General features: G+C 39.5%; 1 protein-coding gene across 6 annotated transcripts in view; it reads right to left on the bottom strand.

Moving 5' to 3' along the window:
* Positions 1 to 15,602, bottom strand: part of PANK1 (pantothenate kinase 1) — a 62,602-nt gene that overhangs the window by 28,619 nt on the left and 18,381 nt on the right. For all 6 annotated transcript variants that reach the window (XM_032245578.1, XM_032245576.1, XM_032245575.1 and 3 more), the window contains one exon: positions 1,202 to 1,554. In XM_032245578.1, the coding sequence (XP_032101469.1) occupies positions 1,202 to 1,554 (353 nt within the window). The remainder of the gene's footprint in view (positions 1 to 1,201; positions 1,555 to 15,602) is intronic.

The raw sequence follows: 15,602 nt of genomic DNA, 5'->3' as shown, positions 1-15,602 counted from the left end.
GTGCTGGGATTACAGGCGTGAGCCACCATGCCTGGCCTGTTGCCAGCCCTTATAGAAACTTACTATAATCAGTGAGGTAAATGGGGCTACTTTTGATGGCACAACAAAAATGTGCATTTATAGCTTTATTAAATACCATGAATGTGCTGATTCATTAATGTATTCATTAATGACAGACTTTATATCAAGACTGGATTACATTAGTTCTGCACAAAATGCTGGTAATTTGTATTACAGGCTTTGAGAATATGTATTTTATGACTTACCTCACTATATGTTCAACTTTGTAGTAAGACTAATCCTAAAATCTCCCAACCCTTCCTTCTTCTGTGTTCAATCACTTTTGCTTATCTGGGTCCCTTTCCTTTCCAAGATATAGCCACATCTGTTGTTTCATTTTCTTCTTATTTTATTCTAATAAAAAAGACTACACAGTACAGAGATTATTGTATTGACTGTAGAAAATGAAGAAATTGGAATGCACAGATGTTAAGGGAATGCTAAATAACAAGGAATGTTGGACTGCATGTTACTTATTCATATCTCCCATTTAGCTTCAGTTGTTAAATCTAAATGAGCCACGCACAGTTGGTATATACTCCCAGTCAGGATACAGCATTATCCCTATTACTTAGAACTACACTCCCTAAAAAGTATTCATTAATGAAGAAATTTGCTGATAAATATTAAATATTTCATTTTTGTTGATGAGTAAAACTTCTGAATGGGGTTCATATGCTGAAAACAGACACGAGAGCAAATGGGTAGCTGGAAGTAATCATCTTTGGTAGGATTCATAGAAAGCCTTCCCATGGATCTCTGTATATGCATAAAATTGGCATCACGATTATACAGTAAGAGTCTGTGGATAATTCTAACTGAAATACTTCAGAAGGGATTTTAGCATCTTGTTTTTGGCACATTACACAGTAATAATTGTAACAGAAATGACGATGATGATAACTATAGTGAGCACTTACGACGTGCCAGGTACACATTATCTCATTTAATCCAACATGTAACAACCCTACGAGGTAGCAGCTGGTTTTATTCATATATAGGTGAGAAAACTGAGGCACAGACAGGTGACATAAGCTTGTCCAAAGTCCCAAGGCTAGTTGTCTGGTTCTTAGTTATGAGTGGCCATGATTATGGACATGTGAGAGGTTTTGCTGTTTTAACAAAGACAAACCTGACCTACCATTCTGAAGTCCTCTTCGAACTTGAAAGCCCCGCCTCCCGTGGCACAGAGGGTGGTGTGAAGGCTAGAGAAGTTTTTCTCGCTGCCCATCTGAATGAACCTGTGCATGGCACAGCTGGGAAAGCGGATGAAGTGCAGGTTCCCTTTGCGTCCACACATGGTCAGGTTTTTCAGTTCCAGGTGGACATCTCGGATCCCGGTTTTCCCATAAGCAGTATTAGAAGTCAAATATTTCCGGATGCTCTTCAGGTTCTCCACTTCCTCTTGCTCCTCTTCGGCTGTAATATCCTTTGGTTCAAAGTAGACCAATTTAACCAGTGTTCCACCGATGTCCATGCCAAACCATGGGAATGCTAAAGGACAGAAAGAAAAGTGTGCTGCTGAGTGCTATGTGTGCACAGAAGTATTCAGTTTTTGAATATTAAATAAGCAAATGCAGTGGTGTCATATCTACCTGTGCATTTGACATTCAGTTTATTTGAATTCAACTATATGTGCCTAAAAGGAGGCACAGACAGAAAATTTCACAACTGAAAAAGTGTCCATGGCTCTGCTCACATGCCACTGCATTCCACTCAGAATTCACTGAGATGAGAAATAGGATTCTGTGGTTCCCTAAACCAGTCTCAATTCCCACATGCTTCCTAGGGCTGGAGTATCTCATCAAGCTGACTATTACTCTAATATTTAAAGATAGATATGTATTTTTGCATACATCCCGGCTCCCAATTGCTGTTTCATCAGAATCTTCACCAAAGAAACTGATCTGCTTAAATCCTAAAGGAAAAACTTACCATGCCTGGATGTACCAAGAGATGGTGTGTTGGTCTCTAACCTAGGGTGCTTTTCAATGACTCAATTTTTGCTTTATGAACTGACTTTATGAGATGCAATTCCACTGTTTTAATCTATATAATACATAGAAAGGGGAAAGAGAGAGGAAGTAGACTATGAGAGATGATGAGCAGATATGAAATTCTAAAAAGAATAACCCATGTTATATTTGATTTCTTTCTGCATTAAATAGAGACATCCTCTCTATCCCAAATAGCTTGCCCAGAAATTCTCAACCTGGCTGCCTTTTAAAATCAGCTGGGAGGCTTTTAATACTCAACTTCTGGCCTCCTCTTGCACATATTCTGTTTAATTCAGGCATGGCATCCAGGCATGAATATTTTTAAAAATTTCCCTAGTGGTTCCAATCCACAGGCTTGGGAACTACTAAACCAGAGGAGCCAAGGCGAGGTCTGAAGCACAAAGGCATGCCTCTAGGTGAATACATACTTAATGTGCTTGTGATGGTTATCTATAACAAAATGAATTTCCAGCGTGAGGATTTTTATTGTTATAAAAGCTCTTTATTTATTATTATTATTTTTGAGACAGTCTGTCTCCAGGAGGCAGGCTGGAGTACAGTGGCCCCATCTCGTCGCACTGCAACCTCTGCCTTCCGGGTTCAAGCAATTCTCCTGCCTCAGCCTCTCGAGCCTCTCGATTAGCTGGGACTACAGGTGCATGCCACCACGCCCAGCTAATTTTTGTATTTTAGTAGACACGGGGTTTCACTATGTCGGCCAGGATGGTCTTGATATCTTGACTTTGTAATCTACCCGCCTCCCTCGGCTTCCCAAAGTGCTGTGATTATAGGCGTAAGCCATTGCATCCGGCCAAAAGCTCTTTATTGTTAAGAGCTGACATGAACAGAGGGGAGCTACCTAAACAGTCTGACATTATACAGAGACAGCCTGGATAGTTAATGCCATACTGTCAAATGCTCTGCGATGAACACAGAGCAAACCCACATGGAAACCAAAGGTTGGAGTCTTCCTTTTTATTTCCCTCATAGAATCCATAGGCAAACCTGAAACTGTATATATTAAAACTGAGTTTAGGCTGGGTGTGGTGGCTCATACCTGTAATTGCAGCACTTTGGGAGGCCAAGGTGGATGGATCACGAGGTCAAGAGATAGAGACTATCCTGGCCAACATGGTGAAATCCAGTCCCTACTAAAAATAAAAATTAGCTGGGTGTAGTGGCTTGTACCTGTAGTCCCAGCTGCTCGGGAGGCTGAGGCAGGAGAATCACTTGAACCTGGGAGGTGGAGGATGCAGTGAGCCGAGATTGTGCCACTGCACTGCAGCCTGGAGACAGAGCGAGTCTCCGTCTGAAAACAAACAAACTAAACAAAAACAAACAAACAAAAAGCCTTTGAGTTTAAAGACTCAGGTGCAAAAATGGCTTCCTTCCAAGTTTCTTTTATTTCAGCCATAGAAAACATCCATATGAACCCTTGTCAAATTGTTCGCATTGCCAGAAACATCAGTGGCCCCTACAGAAGGTTTTTTTTTGCTAGGCACTCCTACTAGTACTTAGATTTCAATTCAGGAGGGTATAGGGAGGAGTGCCTAGCAGGAAACTGTTTCTGTAAACAAAATCTTCCCTCCTATGCCTCACTATTGTTATTTTGGTTATGAACCAAGATAGCTGCTTCTCACTTGTTGAGCAGGAACTCTAGCATTATAGAAAAAAAAAAATTCAGGGCCCTCAAAAGATTAAGAGCAACAAATTTCACTGAAAAGACCAAGTTAAGAAATGTCCTGTTATCTTTGCAGAAGTTTACAAGCACATTCTGCAACCAGTATAGTTTGGGAAGCTGGCTTGTCCTAGCAGGAGATAAAAAACTGGAAACTGGTCATCCCCATTTGCTGATTCAGCTCAGAGATGAAGTCTGTTGGTTCATTCTCTAAAACTCACTGGTAGCATGGGCCAGAGTGTAGGAGCAGCATTTTTTAATAGGTAAAGCCCCAGATTGGGATTCAGAGCATCTGCTTCCTTGAAGCAACAGACAGTAAGTAGCTCACTGTTGCTCCTTCCGCCTCTTTGGATTTTAATTTCCTTACCTGTAAAAGGAATGGGTTGCATTAAATGATCTCCAATTTCTTCCCTGCTATCAACTTTCCATGAATTTCTTAAGAAATACAAAACACAGCCAGGTGTGGTGGCTCAAGCCTGTAATCCCAGCACTTTGGGAGGGTGAGGTGGGCAAATCACAAGGTCAGGAGTTGGAGACCAACCTGGGCAACATGGTGAGACCCTATCTCTACTAAAATACAAAAAAAAATTTGCTGGGCATGGCAGTATGTGCCTGTAGTCCCAGCTACTCAGGAGGCTGAGGCAGGAGAATCACTTGAACCCGAGGCGGAGGTTGCAGTGAGCCAAGATCATACAACTGCAGTCCAGCCGGGGCGACAGAGTGAGACTCTGTCTTGGAAAAAAAAAAAAAATACAAAAGAAAAATTGCAAGTACCCCCAGTCATCAAATCTGACCAGTCTTTTTCAGTGGAGTTTTAAACTCCCTGGAAATATACTATGGCATGTTAACGAGTGCCTCGGCTATGCAACCAGTGCTGCAGCTGCAATTATTCTCATCAGAGCAGGGAAGATGCCTACACTGGAGAGGATGGAGAAAGGGTATTTTGGAACATTGCTTGGAAAGATTTTGAGAACATCTATTAAAATTAAAAGTACACATGTATTTCTAACTCAGCAAAGCCCTCTCCTAGGCCATAAAAAAGCACAAGTATTCAAGGATAGGCATAAGAATGTTCCCTGCAGCATCCTTTACAGTGCCCAAATTAAAAAACAAAAACAAAAGTAAGGCAAATGGGAAATAAGATGAGTGCCCTTTAACAGGGAAACGGTTCAATAAAATGTATGACTTCCAAACTGTAGCATATTAGGCAGCTATTAAAAAGAGAGTGAGGCCAGGTGTGGTGGCTCACACCTGTAATCCCAGCACTTTTGGAAGCCAAGGCAAGCAGATCACTTGAGTCCAGGAGTTCAAGATCTGCCTGGGCAACGTGATGAAACCCCCATCTCTACGAAAATACAAAAATTAGCCAGCCAGGAGAGATGGAGGCAGCAAACCACCTTACCATATATGTACCTATGCAACAATCCTGCATGATCTGCACATGTACCCCAGAACCTAAAGTACAATTAAAAAAAAAATTAGCCAGGCATGGTGGTGCATGCCTGTATTCCCAGCTACTTGGGAGGCTGAGGTGGGAGAACTGCATGATCTGGGGAGACAGAGGTTACGGCGAGCCAAGATTGCACCACTGCACTTCAGCCTGGGTGACAGAGTGAGACCCTCATCTCAAAAAAAAGGAAAAATAATAGAGAGTGAAATCTATTCCAGTAGGCTAGAAATATTTTCCCAATCTTCTGTTAATAAGGAAAGCAAGAGGTGCCTAGAAGTCTAAATAACTTTTTAAGCCTATTTGGTTTAGGGAGAGGAAGGGAGGAAGGAAGGAAGGGAGAGGAGAAGGAAAGTAGGAAGCACAATTTCTAATATGTTGATGATTATATGAGCCTGCAGTAAGGGACAGAAGGCCCCCACTTGTTAATATTGACAGGGGTGGCAGAATGAGCAGGTTGTATAGGTGATGGCTAGAGATCCAGGAATGGAGATGGAGAAAATTCCACACGTAAAGCTTAAAGCTTTCAGTACATGGAGAAAAAAAAAATTAGAATTCTGCAGTAATGGAAAACAGGGGATACATCAGCACAAGAACTGAACAAGCTGTGTAAATCCCCAGAAAACAATCTAGTTCTGTACCAGAAATGCAGAATTTACCCAGTTACAGATACTATCAGACTTCTGAAAGGAAGAGCCCTCACATAACCTTTTATGTGGTTGGATGTTGGTAAATACAGGTAACTGAAAAGAGGTCTCACCTTTAAACACTGTAGGTGACATCTAAACATTTTATAATTTATTCAGAAAGCTGTTTCCTTCTTCCTGCTTCATCTTCAGTGTTCGTTTTAGATGCAATCAAAGAGTCTACTGGGGGAAAAAAGATAACTCCCAAGGGGTGGAGTCAAGGGCTGAAGAGAACAATGGACTGGGAAGACCCTTCCAGGGAGAAGTATCAGGACCCTAAAGGACCCTTCTCCATCTGCAAGGCAGGGGGCCCAGAGGAAATTCAGAATTGCTTCAGCATTTTAGAATAACTTAGCACCAGACTGCTGGGTATCTCCCATTCACCCACTTTCTGAATGGTAATGTAGGATTGAGTTTTCCTATCTTTGTTTCACAATTAAATACTAATATACAATGTGAAGAGCAGATAATTTGCCACTTTTATTTCAGAAGTTTCAAGATCAAGAGGAACCACATCCAGAGTTGATGTAGAAATGACTTTATATCATCTCCTGAGTAAGAGCCTAAATTAGGCCTCATCCAGATACTGTGCTGGGTGAGACTTTGGGGCAGTCTCCTTTGGGGAAGGAATGAATGTATTTTGCCTGTAAGAGGGAGAGTGAGACAAATATCTGGTAACCAGAAGAGCAAACTGTGTCACTAGTGTGGCTGGCCAAATATTTCTGGTCTCCTCCTTCCAGGCCCATGGGGTCAGAATGCAACTCTTGGCCATTTTATATGTGAGCTGGGCAATGTTCCTAAACTAGCTGATAAGTTGTGAATGGAAATGACGTGTGTCACCTTCAGGCATGAGTACTTCTGGCTAATGTAAGACCTTTCCATATTCTGTTACCTTAACCAGCAAAATTTAAGACAAATGCTCTACATCTGGGTCTCAAAGATAAATCAGAATGGAGCTTCTAGCCACCTCTCAATGAAATTGTGCTGTAAGACATAAACTTTTGTTGTTTTAAGCCACAGGCATTCAAGGATTATTTGTTACTGCAGAATAACCTTGCCTATACTGACTAATATATCACTACTTCAGAATCTTTGGCTATTTTTAAAGCTGAAAAAACTCCCTCTCTGGCAGAACTAGATATAGAAACTGTCATTATCACAAACATGTGGTAGCTGAGTGTTAATAAAAAGGTATATAGGTCCTCTTATATTTATTTCTGCCTAAATATTTCTCAAAATACAAACCAAGATTGTCAATCTGGTAGTAGTTAAAACTGTGAACTAAATCTGCATTCCAAATACTGTGGCAAAAACATTTTAAAACTTTATTGGTAGTTGATGTTTTAAAACAAAGCCTATTTCTTGAGGGCTTTTTTTTTCAGAATTCTAGAAAGTCACTGGAGGTCATATATGCTTCCTGCAGTAGCTAACAAGGGTACACAGTGAACTCCAAATAATCTAACTGAGCAAAGACATGAGGTGAAAACAATCAAAAAGATTTCCTATCAATCGGCTGGGTGCAGTGGCTCATGCCTCTAATCCCAGCACTTTGGGAGGCTGAGGTTGACGGATCACCTGAGGTCAAGAGTTCGAGAACAGCCTGGCCAACGTGGTGAAACACCATCTCTTAAAAAAAAAAAAAAAAAAAAAAAAAAAAAAAAGATTTCCTATCGATCAAGGAAACAATTTTAAAAAGCCAAGGGAGCTTGGCATGAGAAAATCGACCTCCTCTTGGTTTCACAGTATAAACTGAAAGTGAAATCTAAGTTTCTCTATAACCAGCTGCAGAGCTTTAAAAAGTATTCCTGGTGAGGCACAAGTGTTCCCAGTGAGTGTTCCTGGTGAGATTCCCTAATGCCAATGTCTCCCTGAATGTAAATCAGGCATCTGAGGGCTCAAGATGAGCTTCTGTGGGCATGGATCTGACTCAGTAGCCAGTTGCTGCCATAGAGAGTAACAATTCTCTCAAGGTTCCACCAAGTTGGAGTTAGGTGTAATTACTGTGAATAGGGAGCAGCAGGACTGAAATTTCTTTTTCCAATATTTGTAAAGATTTGTTAAGCAAACCAACAGGGGAAAAAAGATGTTTAAGGACCATGTAATCAACAGAAAAAATGCTTTAAAGCACTTCAAAGATATTTTACACTAAATATTAATTATGTTCAAGTTGCCTAAGGATGTCCACAAGTTAAAAAAAATTCTTTGTTAAATCCAAATCTCTTTAAAAATGTCCTATCTCTGAGGACTAACCTTCCTTTTACTATGTGCAAATTGGTTGATAGCATAACATAATTCTTTGATAATATATTCACAGAAACATTTAATGTTAAGAGGTAGAAGGAACCTTGAGTCCAACATCCTGTTTACAAATAAGAAAACTGGGGCCAGGTGCGGTGGCTCACGCCTGTAATCCCTGCACTTTGGGAGGCCAAGGGGGGCTGATCACGAGGTCAAGAGATCGAGACCATCCTGGTCAACATGGTGAAACCCTGTCTCTACTAAAAATACAAAAAATTAGCTGGGCATGGTGGCGTGTGCCTGTAATCCCAGCCACTCAGGAGGCTGAGGCAGGAGAATTGCCTGAACCCAGGAGGCAGAGGTTGCAGTGAGCTGAGATTGTGCCATTGCACTCCAGCCTGGGTAACGAGCGAAACTCCGTCTCAAAAAAAAAAAAAAAAAAAAAACAAATAAGAAAGCCGAGACTTAAAAAGATCAAAGAATTGTTCAACATTAGTCACAACAGGTATCTGAGCCGATTTTCAGTTTCATGAACCAATAAATCCCCATTTTGGTAGGCTGGTCTGAGGTTAGGTGTTTGTCGCTTACAACTGAGAATGTCCCAACAGTCAATGTGGGCAAGTTTCTTACTTGGGCCATTTACTACTCTTATTTTTACCTTTCGGGGAATAGAGTCTCGCTCTGCTGCCCAGGCTGGAGTGCTGTGGTGCAATCTTGGCTCACTGCAACCTCAATCTCCTGTGTTCAAGCAATTCTCCTGTCTCAGCCTCCTTAGTAGTTGGGATTACAGGGGTGTGCCACCATGCTCGGCTAATTTTTACAGTTTTAGTAGAGATGGGATTTTGCCATGTTGCCCAGTCTGGTCTTAAATCCTGACCTCAAGTGATCCACTTGCCTTGGCCTCCCAAAGTGCTGGTATTACAGGCAAGAGCCGCTGCGCCCAGACCATTTACTAGTCTTTAAATGGAGGTAGATTAACCTGTCGATAAAGTCCTGTCTAGTTCTCACATTCTATCATCCTAAATATACATACACAATGACCTCCAAAACCATACTTTTAATAGCATGAAACACAGAGTTGAAAGCCTAATAACTATTTAAGGACCTTGAAGAGGGTAGTGAATGTAAAATTTAATAGAAGTGTTTCCCTAACGCTAAAGAAACCCATAATTATTGCGCACAGAGCAATTTGTTGAACATTACTCTTTGCAAAGAAATTTGAGTCATAGTTTCTTTCAAATTAATGCATACCAGATTTCCTTAAATGAATTTTAGGTATAAGGTAATTATGTAGTGTTGGCAAGAGTACAAGCTCATATACTACCATTGAGAATGTAAACTGGTATAATCTTTCTACGGGTTTATTTGGAAACATATATTAAAAAGCTCCAGATTCCTATACCCTTTGATACATTGGTTGTATTTTACCCTAAAAGAAATTATGTGTGCGTCCAAAAATTTAGCTCTAAAAAATATTGATAATGCTTGAAGTTGTATTTATAATAAGAAAATTAACATATTGTCCAACAACAGAGGACTGATTAAACAAATAATTATTCATTAACACAAAGGATAGCACAAAATCACTTTGTAGGACTACATTTAATGATGTGAGACAAATGTTAATTATCACTAAGTGAAACAGGCAGGGATTAAATGGTACATTTCATGCGGTTATAATTTTGTCTAAAAATTAAATGGCTATTTGGACACACACAAAAAGAGTAGAAACTTTAGGCCAAAATGTTAATACTGGATCACGGATTTGGGTGATGGTTTTTTTCTTATTCTGGCTTTTCTGACACTTTCCCATTTATTTTTTTTATAATCAACACACTTGAACTTCATAATCAGAGTTATTTTTAAATTCTTAGTTAAAAACTTCTCTGTAATACAAAAGAAAACAAAATTATTTTAACTTTGCTTCAGTGAACAGATAGCAAATCTATGGTCCTGCCCAGAGAAAATAGTATGTCTTCATTCCCTAACTCAACAGTTCCTTCTCTTCTCATACAACACCCTACCCATATCAAACCAATTATCAAAATCCACTGAACGCAAGCCATCATGGCAGATGTAAGCCCAATTCCCAAGAGCAAAGTTGTTCAACCTGTTAAGACGCTTGCTACCATGAGGTTTCCCTCAGGGTGGAAAAAGGCTGATTCACTCACCTGCACAATGCCAGGGAAAAAACTGTATGTTAAACTTGGCAATTGAAAATACACTGAAGAGGACACATGTATGTTTGTGGTATTGAATTGCTGTAGGGAAGTATATTGTCACAACCTCGTGTAACAATAATCTTTCTTCTACTGGCATAGCCCCAGATTCCTATCAGCTTTCTCCTCTCACCCAGGAAAGGGCTGATCATATTCTAATAATTGAGAGGGAAAAAGAGAACAGCAAGAATTCCTTTCAGAACTTCCAAGGCATGTAGAAGTATAATCCTCAGCCACATAGAGACTCAAGTCTGGATTTCATCACCACTGCTGCTCAGGGTTAACCCATCTGTTAGGCTCAAGAGGCACAGTGGCTAGGACCTGCAATACTTTTAGGCACCCAAGAAAATAGTTTAATTTTAAAATCAGAAGAAAATATATGAACTTTTAGGTCAAGGAAAAGATAATTTACTATATAATATTAATACATTCATCTTTATACCAACAATAATAAAATATAATTTTTATTGTTTTTTATGGAGTAAGGGGCCCATAAAGGCAAAAGTGCCTGGGCCCATAAAACGTATCCTCTCCATTTTGCTCCACACTCATCTTCAGGTTAAAACTGACATGATGCCATACCACCAACCACTTTGCATTTGCAATTTGAACCTGGTCTCTGTGACTTGTTTACAATCCCATTTCCATAAAGCAACTTTAAATTTAGTATGTAGTGCAACTGAATTTTAAAGTCAAAGTTTTAATTATATATATGTTTTAAATGACTGGCCACGTTTAACCACGTGGTTTCTCAAATTTGCCTAATCCTAAAAATCACCTAAGGCATTTGTTAAAAATATAGACTCAGAGGACATCACCTAGAGATTCTGATTCAGTGGGATAGGAGTCACGTCCCAGAAAGTGATTTCAACAAGGTGCCCCTGTAATTCTCACTAGTCAAGTTCAGAACTACTATTTTAGTTGAATCAAAATGAATACTGTAAATAGTTGGACTACATTTCTTCATTTGTTTTTTTGAGATGGGGCCTTCCTCTGTTGCCCAGGCTGGAGTGCAGTGGTGTGGTCACAGCTCACTGCAGCCTCGACGATCCTCCCACCTCAGCATCCTGAGTAGTAGGACTACAGTTGTGCACTACCACTTCCAGGTAATTTAAAAATTTTTGGGTAGAGATGGGGTTTTGCCATGTTGCCCAGGCAGCTCTTGAACTCCTGGGCTCAAGTGATTCTCCCTCCCAAGCCTCCCAAAGTGCTGGAATTACAAGTGTGAGCCACTGTGCCCAGCTTGGGCTATGTTTTAAAAGTGAGAAATTGGAGTTTGAAGGAATGGCTCTTGCTTGAAACTATGAGGGCAGAACTCTGAGGCAGACAGCTGAGGGCAACACACAGCCACCAACTGGCAGTTGTTCCCATTCCCAGACGCATCTAATTGCTTGTTAATGAAATTATTTATGGACAATTTATAACATGAGTGCCATAGGTAATTTTCAAATTTTAAATACAGCTTTTGAAGTACTAGGTATTATCCAGCCATGACTAAATTCCATGGTTGTGGTTTAGAAACATTCCACATATAATTAAATTTTCTAGATGGGCTCCTCTTTCCCCCTGACTGCCATCTTAAAAGTAAGCATGCATTTCTCCATAAAGAGGTTAGCTGTGGCAACAGCACTCATGTATTTAGGTCACGCAGACAGACACTCTTTGATTTGCAACCCACGTGGCTGACCTTGACACAGACAACCACGTGAAATCAGAACAACAAATAGAAACACCAACATGAAAGCTATGTTGCTTTTATTTATTTATTTTTTTAGGTTAAGATTGAAAAAAACAAAAAAAGCTCTTGCAGGGGCAAAGGAAGCCATGTCCTTAGGTGCCATTCTGGTAGCACCACTAAGTGTATTCTTAGCGTGGATCTGGGCCAGGAGGAAGCAGGGATAAGATGAAGCTAGAGATGAGGGGACCCAAAAATGTTCAAATCCATGAGGTTAATAAAAATTTTTTTCCTTTGGTCTCTTCCTTAAGTCCCTGAGTAGCTCAGTGAGTGTAGTTTCTTTCCCAAGGTCCTGAAACTTCTCGATGCCACCCTTACAAGAAAATCAGAGAGAATGAGAAGCGCCACTCTAAGGATCTGTGAGCTCATCTTCTCCCCTTCATGCCTACAATCAAGCTGTGTATTCAGGTGTTAAGGAGAGAAAATGGTAGGAAGATGAAATTTGTTTCCCATTCCACAGTTATGTTCTCAGGCTGTCCAGAGGAGATAGGAAAATACATTTACAGACAGCTATAGTCATCACTCCTATTCCTCACCAAGAAGCTGCCAGTTCTGCCTGATCTAGAGGCAATAGAAGATGAATGTCAGCTTTCTGCGTGATCCTCAGCTTTAATTATGCCACTTTCTTCAACAGAAATACAGTCCCTGGACAAAAAAGAAGACTCCACTGTTTTGACCATGCAGCTGTGCCATGGGACATGACCACCACACATCTGTGTGGCTATCTCCAATGTCATCATTTGCAGCAACCAGAGCTGAGCACAGCATCCACCCAGGAATGGCTCCTTCAACCTCCTAATGCCCAGCACTAAGGCTCAAGATGGTAATCTTATTACCTGCTTAAACAAATCCCCATTCAAACCACCGAGAGGTTTAGCTTTCTGTCTTGACAAGACACCAGAGCATGCTTGCATACTCTAGGGATACTATTAACAATTTAATACCAGAGTGTGGTTAACTAAAGAGGCTTCAGGGAGAACAGCATTGCTGGGTGGCACAATCAGGCAGAAAGAGGTCTTCCAGAGATGGGCTTTGCCATTTATTTCTTGACTATGAACGAAAGTTTAGCAAATCTTTGAAGTTGAGTTGGGGGATAGGGGACTGAAGAAAGGTATGCCAGCCGCTCACATGGCAATGCAAGCTAAAATAAGCACCTACTTTAAATAATCTGAGACCAACTACACGTGGCTTCACTCAAAGATTCAACCAACTGCAGACTGAAAATATTAAAAAAAAAAAAATCCACAAAGTTCTAAAAAGCAAAACTTAAATTTACCACGCTCTGGTGCTATAAAGAATCCATGTGAATAAAGTGATGTGCAGGCATTGTATTAGGTATTAAATCATCTAGAGATGATTTGAAGTATATAGGACAATGTGCATAGATTACATGCAAATACTACGCCATTTTATACAAGGGACTTGAGCATCTGAAGATTTTAGTACCCATGGGGTACTAAAATGAATAGTACCTGGAACGAATATTCCTGGAACGAATACAACGGATACTGAGGAAAAATCATCCAGGCTTATTCATTCCTGATTGAACAGATATTTATTTTGTTCGTAGACAGTGTGAGGCACTCTGCTAAACAGAGTCAGGATATGGCAATGAGCCAGCCCCCTTGGCACTTACATTCTAGTCCACAGAAACTGGTCATTAATTAAGAACAGCCTGGAAAGAAGGAGTACAAACTTTGTTGTGAGTGAAATCCACATTGTCTTAAAATGAGACATGACTTAATTACAACAATCCTTTAATATTTACTAATGGTAGCTCTATGTAAGGCACAGTAACTATCACAAAGTCAAGTCAGACATTCTCTAGCCATCCAAGAAACTTATAATTTCACTAGATATAAGACTAAAACTTATATAAAGTTTAAAATAATAAGGTGTTAGAGTTGGAGGATAAAAGAGCTCTCCCGTAACAGGCAAATGAAAAGATGCTCAACATCATTGGCTATTAGGGAAATGGACATCAAAACCACAATGAGATACCACTTAAACTCCACTAAGATGGTTATACTTTTTTAAAAATAGAAAGTAACAAATATTATGAGGATGTGGAGAAATAGGAATCCTTATAAACCACTAGAGGGAATGCTAAATAGTACAGTCACTTTGGAAAACTAGCAGTTCTGCAAGAGGTTAATACTATATGACCTAGCGATTCCAGTACTAGGTATATATACCCAAGAGAAATGAAAACTTACGTCCACACAAAAACCTTACATGAAGGTTCATAGCTGCATTATTCACAATAGGCAAAAAGCAGTAAAACCCAAATATTCATTAACTGATGAACATGAATAAATAATGTGATGAATCCACCCAATGAAATATTATCTGGCAACAAAACAGGACAAAATACTGATACATATTACAACATGGATAAATCCTGAAAACACTATGCTAAGTAAAAGCTGCCAATCAGAAAAGATTATCTGTGATATGATTTCACTTATTTGAAATGTCCAGAATATGCAAATCTCTAGAGACAGAAAATAGATTAGTTGCCTAGGGTTGGGGATTATGGGGGAAAAAGGGGAGTGACTGTTAATACTTTTCTGGAAGGGGATGAAATATTCTAAAGTTAATTGTGATAGTTGCACATCTCTATGAATACACTAAAAAACATAGAATTGCATACTCTAAATGGATGAATCGTATGGTATATGTGAATTATATCTCAATTTTCTCATTTCAAGATAAATTTTTAAAATATAAATGCCAATTATACCAGTTCCTAAAGATAACCTTTCTAAAATGTACAACCCACTTCCCCATATTCTTAAACAAAACAGACTGAATGAAATTTGAGGTCTTCTTGATGATTCACAGTCAAATGAGAATCAATTATTGTGCCCACTATACACTGATATCCTCAGGAATCATATAAACTTGTGCTTCCCAGGCTGCTATGGTTTGAATCTTCTTTTGTCTCTATTATAGTTTTCTGTGTCTAAAGCTGTTAATTTCTCACTGCTGTCAGTGTTACTGCAATATATCTATCCAGAACCCGCCATGCCTGAATGCAGAGAAACCAGAAAAGCAAGTCTGTTAAAACTGTATGTATGATTATTTGCCAATTTAAAAAATAAAATTAAAAGAGTACATAGATTCTGAGGGAAAGCACAGGAAGTACTCTCAAGTGTAAGATGCACGAGCATCTCTGACTTTATCTACTTCCCAACACCGATTTTCATTGCTCAGAAATGTTTGCTTCCTTCCAGCTCTCAGCTGCCTTTGGGGTGATCATTGGCACGTTGCCAGAATTTAAAGGCATTGTAGTTAGAAGTGAATTTTTTTTTTTGCCATATCAATTTTTATCAAAGGCACAAAGATGTAATATCTGATTGAGAAAAGGGATTAAAACTTTATAAAATATAAATATGAACATTCAAAATATTTTCTTTGCCTGGGGCTAGTTTGGGGCATAGTGTTGTTCCATATCACTAAGAGTAAGATTTTTCAAATTCTTTAGTGTTGGAGTTTTTAAAAGTTCCATCTTAACTCTGAACCCCACATATGAAAGAGAT

Source organism: Sapajus apella, unplaced genomic scaffold (genome assembly GCF_009761245.1).
Source record: "Sapajus apella isolate SASKATOON/1434 unplaced genomic scaffold, GSC_monkey_1.0 scaffold58, whole genome shotgun sequence".
Taxonomy (NCBI): Eukaryota; Metazoa; Chordata; class Mammalia; order Primates; family Cebidae; genus Sapajus; species Sapajus apella.
Note: the sequence above shows the minus strand (reverse complement) of the source record. Positions and strands in the feature narration are given on the sequence as shown.